Source organism: Numida meleagris, chromosome 5 (assembly GCF_002078875.1).
Source record: "Numida meleagris isolate 19003 breed g44 Domestic line chromosome 5, NumMel1.0, whole genome shotgun sequence".
In the NCBI taxonomy this organism is placed as follows: Eukaryota; Metazoa; Chordata; class Aves; order Galliformes; family Numididae; genus Numida; species Numida meleagris.
In genome coordinates, this window is record NC_034413.1 from 13,292,993 (window position 1) to 13,304,811 (window position 11,819).

General features: G+C 61.7%; 1 protein-coding gene across 1 annotated transcript in view; it reads right to left on the minus strand.

The window, feature by feature from the left end:
* Nucleotides 615–11,819, minus strand: part of SLIT1 (slit guidance ligand 1) — a 31,814-nt gene continuing 20,609 nt past the window's right edge. Inside the window, exons 10-37 of the mRNA XM_021399920.1 lie at nucleotides 11,555–11,626; nucleotides 11,358–11,429; nucleotides 11,161–11,232; nucleotides 10,914–11,057; nucleotides 10,649–10,812; nucleotides 10,538–10,561; nucleotides 10,185–10,329; nucleotides 9,993–10,067; nucleotides 9,707–9,850; nucleotides 9,381–9,524; nucleotides 9,133–9,299; nucleotides 8,401–8,533; nucleotides 7,617–7,685; nucleotides 7,342–7,413; nucleotides 7,081–7,152; nucleotides 6,865–6,936; nucleotides 6,297–6,460; nucleotides 6,034–6,158; nucleotides 5,810–5,907; nucleotides 5,219–5,358; nucleotides 5,042–5,135; nucleotides 4,803–4,940; nucleotides 4,344–4,581; nucleotides 4,139–4,269; nucleotides 3,884–4,038; nucleotides 3,525–3,813; nucleotides 2,837–3,048; nucleotides 615–2,764 (exon numbers count right to left, since the gene is read on the minus strand). Coding sequence (XP_021255595.1) covers nucleotides 2,517–2,764; nucleotides 2,837–3,048; nucleotides 3,525–3,813; nucleotides 3,884–4,038; nucleotides 4,139–4,269; nucleotides 4,344–4,581; nucleotides 4,803–4,940; nucleotides 5,042–5,135; nucleotides 5,219–5,358; nucleotides 5,810–5,907; nucleotides 6,034–6,158; nucleotides 6,297–6,460; nucleotides 6,865–6,936; nucleotides 7,081–7,152; nucleotides 7,342–7,413; nucleotides 7,617–7,685; nucleotides 8,401–8,533; nucleotides 9,133–9,299; nucleotides 9,381–9,524; nucleotides 9,707–9,850; nucleotides 9,993–10,067; nucleotides 10,185–10,329; nucleotides 10,538–10,561; nucleotides 10,649–10,812; nucleotides 10,914–11,057; nucleotides 11,161–11,232; nucleotides 11,358–11,429; nucleotides 11,555–11,626 — 3,673 coding nt within the window. The 3' untranslated portion in view covers nucleotides 615–2,516. The remainder of the gene's footprint in view (nucleotides 2,765–2,836; nucleotides 3,049–3,524; nucleotides 3,814–3,883; nucleotides 4,039–4,138; nucleotides 4,270–4,343; nucleotides 4,582–4,802; nucleotides 4,941–5,041; nucleotides 5,136–5,218; nucleotides 5,359–5,809; nucleotides 5,908–6,033; nucleotides 6,159–6,296; nucleotides 6,461–6,864; nucleotides 6,937–7,080; nucleotides 7,153–7,341; nucleotides 7,414–7,616; nucleotides 7,686–8,400; nucleotides 8,534–9,132; nucleotides 9,300–9,380; nucleotides 9,525–9,706; nucleotides 9,851–9,992; nucleotides 10,068–10,184; nucleotides 10,330–10,537; nucleotides 10,562–10,648; nucleotides 10,813–10,913; nucleotides 11,058–11,160; nucleotides 11,233–11,357; nucleotides 11,430–11,554; nucleotides 11,627–11,819) is intronic.

Genomic DNA, 11,819 nt, shown 5'->3' on the forward strand with positions numbered 1-11,819 from the left:
GACGGGTCCCTCATTTCAGAGCGTGGGATGGGAGTGCGATGGAGGGGCTCACGAGAGCCCTTCGCCTTTGGAACTGTAGTGTGGGGGAAAAAAAAAAAGAGAAAAAAAGAAAGAAAAAAAAACAAAAAAAACAACCCGAGCAACCCAGAATGTTTCTTCTTGTTCTTTTCAAGATGCTCTACGTTTTTTAATCTTAGTTCTGCCCCGATAGCAAATGTTTTCCCTTCCTCTGTGTCTGCTTCCCTGGAAAGAGTTTTGTTGCTCTGTTGGTTTCTCTAGGATGAACTTTAGACACTGATCCGAGCCGCCCTCCTGCCCGGTACTGTATGTCGGAGCCTGACCAATGTGAACTCGTGGGCACGGCGTGCGGGGAGCGCGGCCGCTCGCTCGGCGCCGTGCTGGGGGAAAACGAAACGTCTGCTGTGAATCCTCGGTCGGAAAGGTGGAGAGGGGTTTCCATTAGATGATGTTTACATACCTCACCTGACGAACCTTTGAACGTGTATATAAAAAAGGAAATAAAATTATATTAAGTTGCTTTAAATCGATATGTATAGCTATAAGAGCTGGGTCGTTTGAACTTTGGCTGTGTATCGACTCTCTCGGTGTTGACATTTTGTGAACTCTGTGCTCCTGTCGTTTAGACTCTCGAGGAAGCTGTGTTCTTGTTCCAGGTCAAGCTCCCTGACTCAGATCTGAGCTCCTCACGGACTCCCACCGCCTTGTTTTCTTTTCTCCCTCTGTTGTTGGTATTCACCCGATGAGCTTTCTAAAGGTCCATATTTTATTGCAGCTTATTAAACGTTTCTTTGATATCAGAGCCGCTTTGCTGTGATAAATGGGGGAGGGCAGGGGTGTGGATGGCACACGCGGGCTGCGGCCATAGGGCACAACCAGCCCCGGTCACCCCCCCAGGAGCATTGGGTCCCCTCGTTGCCCACGCCGTCCCCACCCTGTGTCCCCATAAAGACGAGGCCGGGCCTCTGAATGAGTCAATGTCATGTTCACGTGGAGGACAACATAGACAATACCGAACATCTCCTAAAACAACACAGCCCCTGCCGGCGGAGGGTGCCCTCCCCAGCCCAGCGCAAACCGGCAGCTGCCACAGTGACACACACACACACACCGCGCGGGCCAGACAAAGCCACCGTCACGTTCCTGCCCAGTAGCATCTGTAAACAAAAAGAAAACAGCGTTTGTTGACCCCGAACATATAAAAATACTATAACAAAATGAAATACAAATATATATTAGAATCTGTAAGTATTCTGTATAAAGAGATACTTTAGCGGTTAGCTTACAGCAAGAACAGAAACACAACACAACCGAGCCCCGGCTGGGCCAGAATGAGAGCGTCCCACCGTGCCGCGCGGCACAGGGTGCTGGTGGCAGAGACGTCCCCATGGCGGTGGCATGTCCTGGGTGCGGGGGGACAGCGATGGCACCCATCGGCCGGCTGCACCCAGCGGGACGCGGTGAAGCGCTGGTGTGATGTGATGGGGAGAGCTGCGGCCGCAGCCCTGGGGGTGACACGGTGACTTGCCCCAGGTCGACCCCGTCACCCTCTGTCCTGGGAGCCGGCACACGGCGCGGTGCCCTTGCTGCCCTACTGGCGTGTCCCCTGGCGCTGCGGCGCGGCGGAGCTGCTGCCCCAGCCCGACAGCTCGGAGTCCTGCCGGGACCTGTGCTGGCCACTGTGTCACCTTCGGGGTCACCACCTTCAGCTGCCCCAGCATCCACGGGGCCAACAACATCACAAACTGGTGCCCCAGTAGCCATCTAAGGGACATCCTCTGGGGGGGCTCCAGCTCAGCCACCCCTTGCACGCAGCCCAGCAGGAAGAGGGGCCCCATCCCTGTGCGCAGGGCAGGGCTGGCACTGCACGGTGAGGCTGCTCCTGGCTCCATCCTGCTTGACCCAGCATGTCCCTGATGCTGCTGAGCTGGGACTGCACACCGGCTGCGGGTGCTGCTGCAGCAGGGCCAGAGCCATTTGGGAAGGGGGACTCGGGTGCTGGGAACCAGGGGTGCCGGCACAGAGCTCAGCCCTCCTGGCAGCCGTGGCACACGAGGCGCTGCAGTGCCAGGTCCACCTGGGTGTCGGGAAGGTCCCGGCTGGATGTGGGGCTGCCAGGGGGGACACACAGAGAGAGCACACGTGCTCCCCTCGGCAGGGGAGAAGGCAGAGAGATGAAGGGAGAGCAGGTGGAGGGGCAGAGCAGCTCCCACACGAGACACACTTGTGTAGCTGCAAGTTCTTAAAAAAATCCTCTATCTACACACTTGCTTTGTTTGTGTTTTTTTTTTCTTTTTTTTTTTTTTCCTTTTTGTTTTCCAACCCTCTAGATGCAACACATCTATCCTCCTCCAGCCCCGGTGGGCTCCTCCAAGTGGTGGGAACTGTGCTGGGCTTCGGCAACATCCTGGCCCCTGGCTGCAGGGCAGAGCGAGCTCCTGGTACCGGGGCTCCCTGCTGCCCCCCCGGTGTCCGCAGCAGCCCCCGCACCCCGGCACTCAGAGGCACGGGCCGCAGCCGCACTTGCTGGGCTTCTCCACCTCCTCCACAAAGGTCGCGCCGTTGCTGCACTCGAAGGCGTATTTCCTGCGCCGTGGCCTCAGCCCGATGCAGCAGCCGGTGTCGGTGTCACCGCCACACGTGCCCCGGCACTGCACGTAGGGCACCGGCCGCGTGGTCTGGCAGATGGCGTAGCCCCGCTGCACCTGGTGGTAGTCCCGCACCGGCTCCCCGCGGCACTCGGGCTCTGCGGGACAGTGAGGATTAGCACGCGGTCCCCCCAGCACTGCTGCCCCGAACCCACCGCCCTGCTGCCTACCTTGGTCACAGAGGGCCCCGCTGTAGCCGCTGTGGCACTCACATACGGGCTGGCCGCCCGGGGTGAGGCGGCAGCGGCCGTGGTGGCAGGGCAGGAGGCGGCAGGGGTCAGGCGGTGTGCTGGGCTGGTTGCACAGGGCGCCCTGATAGCCCTGGTGGCACTGGCAGCTGTAGGAGAGGGCGTCGAGGGGCAGGCAGAGCCCGTGCACGCACCTGTGGGCAGCCACAGCCATCAGGTGTCTGATGCATGACACGGCAGCGCCTGCACCGTGGTGTACCAGCACCAGCACGGTGATGGCACGGCATGGAATGGCATGACATGGTGTGGGTCAGGCACAGCGTGGGTAAGGCATGACATAGGTAGGGCATGACATGTGTTGGCACAGCACAGCATGGGTCAGGCACAGTCACTGCAGCCGCAGCAGTGGTATGGCTTTGGCACAGAGTGGCACTGGTATGGCACAGCCGCTGCTTGGCAGTGAGTCATAGAATCATAGAACCATTAAGGTTGCAAAAGACCTCAAAGTCTAACCATCAGCATGTTCACTAACCACGACCCTCCGTGCCACAAAGTTGTGGTCAGCTGTGGATGGGGCAGGTGGGCCGCTATGGGGCACCGAGTGGGACAGAGCCGCTGCCATGGGGCACAGCCCTTGCTGTGGGGCAGCTGGCAGGGAGGGGGCACTCACTTGTGCCCCTGGCAGGGGCCGCCGCGGGGCTGGTCACAGTGGGGCCCATCCCAGCCGGGCTCGCAGTGACAGACGGGCCCCTGAGCGCCGGCGGGCTGGCAGATGCCGTGCAGGCAGTACAGCTTGCGGCAAGGCTCGCAGCCCGGCACCACGCCGGGCGTCATCCGCGTCTTGGTGAAGTCCTGCAGCTCGTTGTTAATGTAGAGGTTGCGGATGCACCCGTGGAAGCTGGTGCCATTAAGGAGCTGCCAGAGGCGGAAGGCGGCTGAGTTGACGTCCACGGGCATCCCTAGGGAGAACAAGGCTGTCAGCACACGCCCAACCGACCCTGTGCCCCTATAGCCCCACCAGCCCCGTACCCCCAACGTAGAGTGGGGCCTCGCTGTTCAGTGTGTAGTGCTTGCCGGAGTTGTCCATGGTCATGGGGCTGCCACCGTCGATGGAGAGGTTCACCATCTGGTCAAAGGTCACCAGCTCCACGGTGTGGAACTGCCCATCATTGATGGTCTCGGCACTGGCGGGGAGGGCTGTGTCACTGGATGCGCTCCAACCCCCATCACATCACCGTGCCCACACAGTGGGGTCAGGGCAAGGGGGGCGGGGGCCCACGGTACCTGTATATGGCTGAGCTGGGGTGGGTGCCGGGATCATAGCTGACCCTGACGTGGCCCTGGTACAGTTCCACAGCCATGTGATCGCTGTCACCGTTGTACAGCAGGATGCCGTTGTCCTCAGCCGTGGAGACCTGGGGGTGGGAGAGGTGGGACCTCACAGGCGGCAGCCACCCCCCCGTCACCCTGCATCACCCCGTGCCCTCACCTGCAGGGTGATGTTGGCCCGGGGCCAGTCCTGCAGGTCAGTGAACTGCAGGTACGTGTCGCGGTCCACAAAGTTGACGCTCAGCAGCTTCTCACACTTGGGGCCACCAAAGCCGGGCAGGCACTGGCAGAGGGCTCGGGAGCCCCGCTCCACACAGGCAGCCCCGTTCTGGCACTCGGCGCGCTCGCAGAGCCCGGGCTGCCCGGCGGCTCGGGGCGGCATCTCACACAGCTGTCCACTGCGGGGCCGAGGGCATGCTGGGCATGGGGCCGGGGCAGCCCCCTCCCCACCACCCACAGCACCCAGCCACTTTGGGGTCCCCACCAGCAGCAGCACCGGAGGGAAGCATGGATGCTGAACCCTGAGGGTCCCTCCTGGGGTCCACACTGGGGGATGTGGTGGCCAGGACCACCTCCTGTGGGGTGACACCCGACTGGCCCGTTAGTCCCCCAGCGGTACCTGTAGCCCTCAGCGCAGAGGCAGGAGTAGCCGTTCACCTCATCCATACAGCGAGCGTTGTTCTGGCACCGGTGGTCCTGGCAGTCGTCGAAGTCCTCGCTGCAGTTGGTCCCCACGTAGCCGGGTGCGCACTCACACCTGGGGCAGCATGGGGGGGTTACAGACCCCACTGTGCCTCCCCCAGCATATCCCAGCAGCCTGCAGCCCCCTGAAAGCAAAACCCAGGGGCTGGGGCTCACCTGGGTCCCTGGCTGGTGGGAATGCACGTGGAGCCATGCTGGCACGGGCTGAGCTCTGCCGAGCAGAAATCTGGCGGCTGCTCACAGAAATCCCCTGTAGGGCAGAAAAGGGGGTGCCGGGGGGTACCTGTCTGGGCACATCCCGCAGTGGGATGGCAATACCCTTGCTCCAGGTACCTGTGTAGTGGGCAGGGCACAGGCAGGTGTAGTTGGTGGCACCAGGCATGCAGGAGCCCCCGTTCTCGCAGCTGTGCTCCTTGCAGGGGTCACTGGCGTTGCGGCAGCTCGGGCCCTCAAAGCCCGCTGCACACAGGCACCTGCCCCGGGGTAGGAAACATCACGTTGGGGTGATCTCTCCAAAACACGGGCAGAGGACTGTGGTAGAGCCTGCTCCCATGCAGAATGCTGAGGAGCACAGCCCCATGTGCCCCTGCCCGAGAGCCCAGCGCTGGTGGAGGATGCTGAGGATGCTGAGTTGCCAAGACAACGGGCTGAGAGAGGCCATTTAGTGCAGAAGGATGTGCAGCCCTCCTCTGCCCGCAGCCCCGGCGCTATTTCCAGCTGCTAATTGCACCCCGCTTCCCAGAAATGCCTGAAGTGTTCGGGGTAGCCAGGGTTGCATGGGGGCACAGCTGCATCCTGTGCTGGCTCCCAATGCCACCAGTGGTAAGGGCATGAGCGGATGTCCCGGGAAAAGAAGACCCCAAATCCCCATGGGATGCTGCCATCCCAGTGCCCAAATTCCATGGGTCGCCACAAACTGCTGACCTGAAGCCATCCCTGTCCCCGTCCTGGGGCTGACAGGTGCCCCCGTTGGCACAGGGGTTTTGGGAGCAGCCATCCAGAGCCTCCTCGCAGTCCCTGCCCTGGTGAAGGAGGGAGACATGGCGGCAAGGTGTACCATGCCCCATTCCCCATTCCCCCCCCAAGGTGCTGTGGGCAGGCAGAGCCCCACACTGTGCACCTTGGGCTGGGTGACTCAGTGCCACTACCTTGTAGCCGATGGGGCAGGCACAGCGGTAGGAGCCGAGCGGGTCATTGTGACAGGTGCCCTGGTTGCGGCAGGGGCTGGAGAGGCAGGGGTTGCACTTGGCCTGGACGCTCAGGGCTGGGGGCCCTGTGGGGAAGGGGAGAAGGAAGGAAGGGGGTTGCAGCTGTGAGTGCAGGGGGCAGCGGGGAGCAACGGGACGGTGTGGAGCATCACCCTGCTACGCGCAGGGTGGGAGGCACAGATGGACAGATGAACGGCACTCACCTTGGCACTCAAACTTCTTGGCGGGGGTGGTGAGCAGCAGCTTGCCCTCCATGTCGGGGGGCCCTGCGCAGCGGGCAATGCCTGGCTCCTTGTATCCCGTCTTCACCCAGCTGGAGAGCCAGCGCAGGTTGCAGCTGCAGTACAGCGGGTTGGCCCCGATGGCTCTGCAGGGCAAAAGTGGGGGCACTGAGCACCGTGGTACCCCCCACTTCTGCCTGTGTCCTGATCCTAAAGCATCCCAAACCCTGTCCCACTGTGATGGTGGCAGATGGGAGTGGGGAAGGCAGGGCTGTGAGCGGGCACCAATGTCAGGATGGGAGAGCACCACTTTCTGTCTCCTTTAGGAGAAGCTGGAGGAGGCAGCAGCGGCACGAGCCGGCGGTGCCGGGCTCTGCAGGGCTCTCACTGCTGACTGATGGAGGAGTGCTAATCCTACAGCTCGCAGCAAGGGGCAGGGGTGGGGGGGATGTGGGAGGCAGGAGCAACAACTCGGGAGGTGCCAGGACCAGGAAGGGGAGGCAGCCTAGAGAAACCCGTGGGTTTCTGGGGTCCCCAGCCCTGGACTCACAGGTGGGACAGGGAGGTGACATCCGCAAAGATGCCCTCTGGCAGGGTGGAGATGTCATTGCCATGGAGAGACCTGCAGAGGACAGAGAGCCCCATGATCCCAGTGGCTCCAGGACAGTGAGGGCAGCCTTGGGCTGTGCCCACCCAGCTGGTGGGGCTGGAGCCCACCAGAGTGTCACTGCTGCCCATGGTGCACAGGGGACACAGGAACACTCACAGCAGCCGCAGAGAACGGAGGCCCTCAAAGGCCAGAGGAGGGATGCACTGCAGGGAGTTGTAGCTGAGGATCCTGCACAAGGGAAGGAGGAGGCAACACAGAGAGGCCACCCCCAGCTGCACACTGCCCTCCCCCTGTCCTACCCCCCCACATCAGCTCAGGGCACAGCTTCACCCAGGTGGAGGGTCCCCTGGTCTTTGGGGTCTCCTAGGAACACCCTCCCTAAGCCAGGGCAGCCTGTAACCCTGTGCCTGCACTTACAGGGTGGTGAGCTGGCTCATGTTGGTGAAGGAGGAGTTGCTCAGTGAGCTGATCTTGTTGTTGCTCAGATCGCTGCAAAACACAGACCCAGCGGCTGCAGCCGCCCTCATCCCCTTGCACTGCCCACCCAGTGGGGCGCAGGAACACTCCCCCAGCCAGCTGTGTTCCCACACAAAGGGGTCTGCCGGAGTCCCTCCTGGGGAGGGCATACCATGGGGACAGCCCACACTGCCACCCCCAGGTCCCAGCGGTGAGCTCTGCTCCCAGCCACTTACACCAGCTGCAGGTACTTGAAGGTGGAGAGCTGCCCCGGCACCTGGGTGAACTGGTTTCCATCCAGGTAGCTGGAAGGGGAAGGAAAGCACTTTGGGGTCATCAAGCAGCAGGATATCCCCTTTGTACACGAAGACCCCATAGGCTTTGTACTGTGAGAGCACCCCCAGCATCACCTCCCTGCACCCACAGGGCTCTTGGGGACACCCTGGCTGGAGGGGAGTTGCACATGTGTCCTCCCACAGACCCACAAGCTGGTGCCTGGGGGCAGCTCACCAGCAGCCTGCGTGTGTGCACAGCCAGACGTGCCGTGCTGTGAGTGTGGGTGGCTGTGAGGGTTTGCAAGGCATGTGCGAGATGGAGCTGAGGATGTGGCGAGAGGAGGGTGTGCGAGACGGTGCTAGGGTGTGAGGAGGTGGCATACATATGCATGGATGAGTGCAGCGTGGGCCAGCACTGGTGACAGGCTGCTGGGGACCATGGAGACCTGGGGTGTGACAACAGCCTCTGCACATTGCCCCCTGGGCACAGCCATAGAATCTTGGGATGTTTGCTTTGGAAGGGACCTTAAAGACATTGCATTTTGGCTCCCACCAGATCAGGGCTCATAGCCCCATCCAATCCTGCCTTGGGCACCCCCAGTTGTGGGGCATCACCCCCAGGGATGGTCCCTATGTCCCCAGACAGGACAGGGGTGCGTCCCGTCCCCAGGCACCCTGTGGCACAGACCCCTGCCCACAAAGCGGCAGCAGGGAGAGGAGGGCAGACCCTTGGCAATGCACTCACAGCTCGGTGACATTCTTGGGGATGCCCCTGGGCAGGGCCTTGAGGTGCTTGTTGCTGCAGCGCACCACGGTGTCGAGGCAGGTGCACTCCTGAGGGCACTGGGGCCGCGGGATGCAGCTTGTCTCCTCCTGACCTGCACAGAGCACAGGAGACACAACGTCACTGGGGCACAGCTCGTCATCCCACAGGCACTGTGTGATGCTGGGTTCAGTGCCTTGCACCTGTGACAGGGCAGCACCCACGCTCGTATCTCCCCTTGGCCCCAGAGCAGGGCTGCAGCCCTGTCTCAGCTGACACCTGGCTGTGCACGCAGTCCTGCAGCTTGTGGGAGTGTGGGTGCATTCCATTCCATTCTGTTGCTTTAGGGGTTACGGTCAAGGTTAGGGTTAGGTTTGCATTGTATTCTATTGCATTGCTTTTGCATTGCACTAGGGTTGCGGTGAGGGTTAGGGTTGGGATTAGGGTTAGGGCTGCATTGCATTCCATTGCATGACTTTGCATTGCATTGCATTCAATATCATTGCATTTCATTCCATCAGATTGCCTTGCATTTCACTTAGCAAACTGCATTGTATTGCATTGCATTGCTTTGCTTTGCATTAGAGTTAGGGCTAGGGTTAGGGTACCACAGAGGGACCTGGGCACCATGGGCTGGGTGACCCCAGCTCACTGCGGGCACAGATGGATGGCATGGGAGCAGGGACGGCGCTGGGACAGGAAGGTGCGAGTTACCTTCCTCACACCTGAAGTCGGGGAAGGCCACGTCCTGCAGCGGGATCTGCCGGAGGAAGTCGGGGTGTTGGCACCGCGGATTCCCCGTCACGATCTTCCTCTTGCGCAGCCAGTCCCCCAGCCAGGCCAGCTGGCAGTTGCAGTTGAAGGGGTTGGCCAGCAGGTTCCTGCACACGGGACGGCATCACCTGAGACCCAGGCCAGAAACCCCCAGCAAGGGGCTGTGAGCATCCCCGGAGTGAACATACAGTGTGGAGAGGGACTGCAGCGTGTCGAAGGCGCCCGGTGCAATCGTGCTGATGTGGTTGTCATACAGAGAGAGCAGGCGCACGTTGCGCAGCCCCGTGAAGCTGTCGTTGTGGATGCAGCTGATGCGGTTGTTCCTCAGCATCCTGCGGAGGAGGAGGAGGACACCCCATAACCGTGGGACCCAGCAGATCCTGGGGGGCAGGAGCTCAACCCCAAGGGCTGCAGCCGTGCCCAGCAGATGGCGGCCCCAGCCTGGTGGCACGGGCAGGGCTGGGGTCACTGGGAGCAAGGGACAGCCCCACCCGCATGGCACAGGGGGACTCACAGTGTCCTCAGCCCGTCCAGCCCCCGGAACATGCCGCTCCGCACTGACTCCAGCTGGTTGACGGTGAGGTGCAGCTCACTGACTGACGCGGCCCCCTCGAACGCCCCGTCCTCGATCTCCGACACCTTGTTGTTGCTGAGGTTGCTGCAGGGAGGGGGGAGCATCAGGCTGCATCCTGACCCTTGCCTCCCCCTGGGTCCTGCAGCTTGGGAGGTGCCCCCCATTTCATGTCCCTCATCGTGACCCCGTGTACCCTCCCAGCCCCCTGTGCCTCCCAGATCCTCACATTTTCTTCAGGTGAGGCAGCTTCTTGAAGATGCCCGTGGCCTCCAGGATGGAGATTTCGTTGTTGTTCAGGCGCCTGGGGTGGGCAGCAGGGAAAAGAGATGGCTGCGAAGGGCCTGGCACAAACCAAACCCTCAGCAAAACCCAGCGCCGGCGACACGGTGGCTGTGGGAGGGGAGGGCACAGCGCTTACAGCTCAGCCGTGGACTGTGGGATGCGCTCTGGGATCTTGGTGAGCTTCAGGTTGGAGCATTCCACCACGCCAGCCTCACAGCGGCACTTCGGGGGGCACACCACATCGCTGTTGCACTCGCTGTTCAGCTGGTAATCCTCCGTCCCTGCGTGCCGGCGAGGGCAAGGGCTTGGGGCTGCACCTGGCTGGGTCCTCCCGCACCCCAACCATTCCCAAGTGTGCATCCATAGCCCTCGGTGTGCCCAAAGGAGGGGCCACAGGTGACATTGTCCGTGGGGACATCTGTCCTGGGTACAGCAGCTGGCACTACACGCAGACACACACACACTCACACATGTGGTTCCCCCCCTTACCTGGGATGAAATACTGCTCTTTGGCTGCGGAAAGAAAAAGGACATCAGCACCACTGAGTGCACAGCAGAGATTTGGCCACAGCCCCCGCAGGGGACAAGGGCGGCACTCACCCGAGCAGCGGAACTTCTTGCTCTTGATCTGCCCGATGCGCTTGTTGGCCAGGCGCCGGGGGCTGGCGCAGCGGGCACCGCTGGTCTCAATGGGGTTGGCACGGAGGAAATCCGCCAACCACTTCAGGTTGCAGTCGCAGACAAAGGGGTTCTGGGCCAGGTGCCTGCATCGAGGGCAGTGGGTGACTGGCAGCCAGCACCGAGACCTGCCACCACTGCACCGGGACCCCCCGGGATGCCCTCCCGCAGCCACCCTGGCACTCACAGGGTCTGGATGGCGCGTAGCGAGGTGAAGGTGCCCTTGGCCAGGCTCTGGATCTTGTTGTCGTAGAGTGAGAGCAGAGAGAGGTTCTGCAGGTCCTGGAAGGCATCTGCGCGCACACAGTTGATCTTGTTGGCATTGAGGAGCCTGGCAGGGAGGGAGGGAGGTGACGCCAACTCTTCGTCCCTTTGCCATGCCATGACCCATGGCACTGAAGGTCTCCCCGCAGAGCATCCCACCAGAGCCTTACAGCAGCTGCAGGGCAAAAAGTCCCCCGAAGACACCCTTGGGGAGGTCGGTGATCTTGTTGCCATACAGCACCCTGGAGAGGAGGGATGGCACGAGGAGGGCAGGTGGCAGTGGCATGGGGCAGCACCCAGCGGGTGCCACCTCCACCCAGGAGGACAAGGTCCCCGTGTCCCCTGTGCCCCCGGTGTGAGCACTCACAGCGAGTTGAGCGAGCGCAGCCCCTGGAAGGCGTCGGGGGCAATCTCTGAGATCTGGTTGTTGCTCAGGTCTCTGAAACCCAAAGGGTGAAGGTGGGCTGAGCTCCTTGTCCACACACCCCACAGCCCCACCCTCCCGCTGGGGTGCTCATGGCAGCAGGATTTGGGGTGCTGAGGTCAAGGGGACCGCACGCTTACATCCGCCGCAGCTTCTTGTAGGGGGAAAAGGCGCCGGGGGGGATGGATTTGATGCCATTGAGCTCCAGGCGTCTGCAAAAGAGACGGGGAAGAGGTGAGTCTGGGAAGCTGGCTGAGCCCCAGGGCCCCCACTGACAGGATCAGGGGGCTGCAAGACCCCAAACTTGCATTAAATCACCACAAAAGAGCAGCACCTTTCACCCCAGGGACAACTTGCAGCTTGTAGTTGGGGCTTTTTCCATCAGGGAGGGTGATGTGGGGGGAA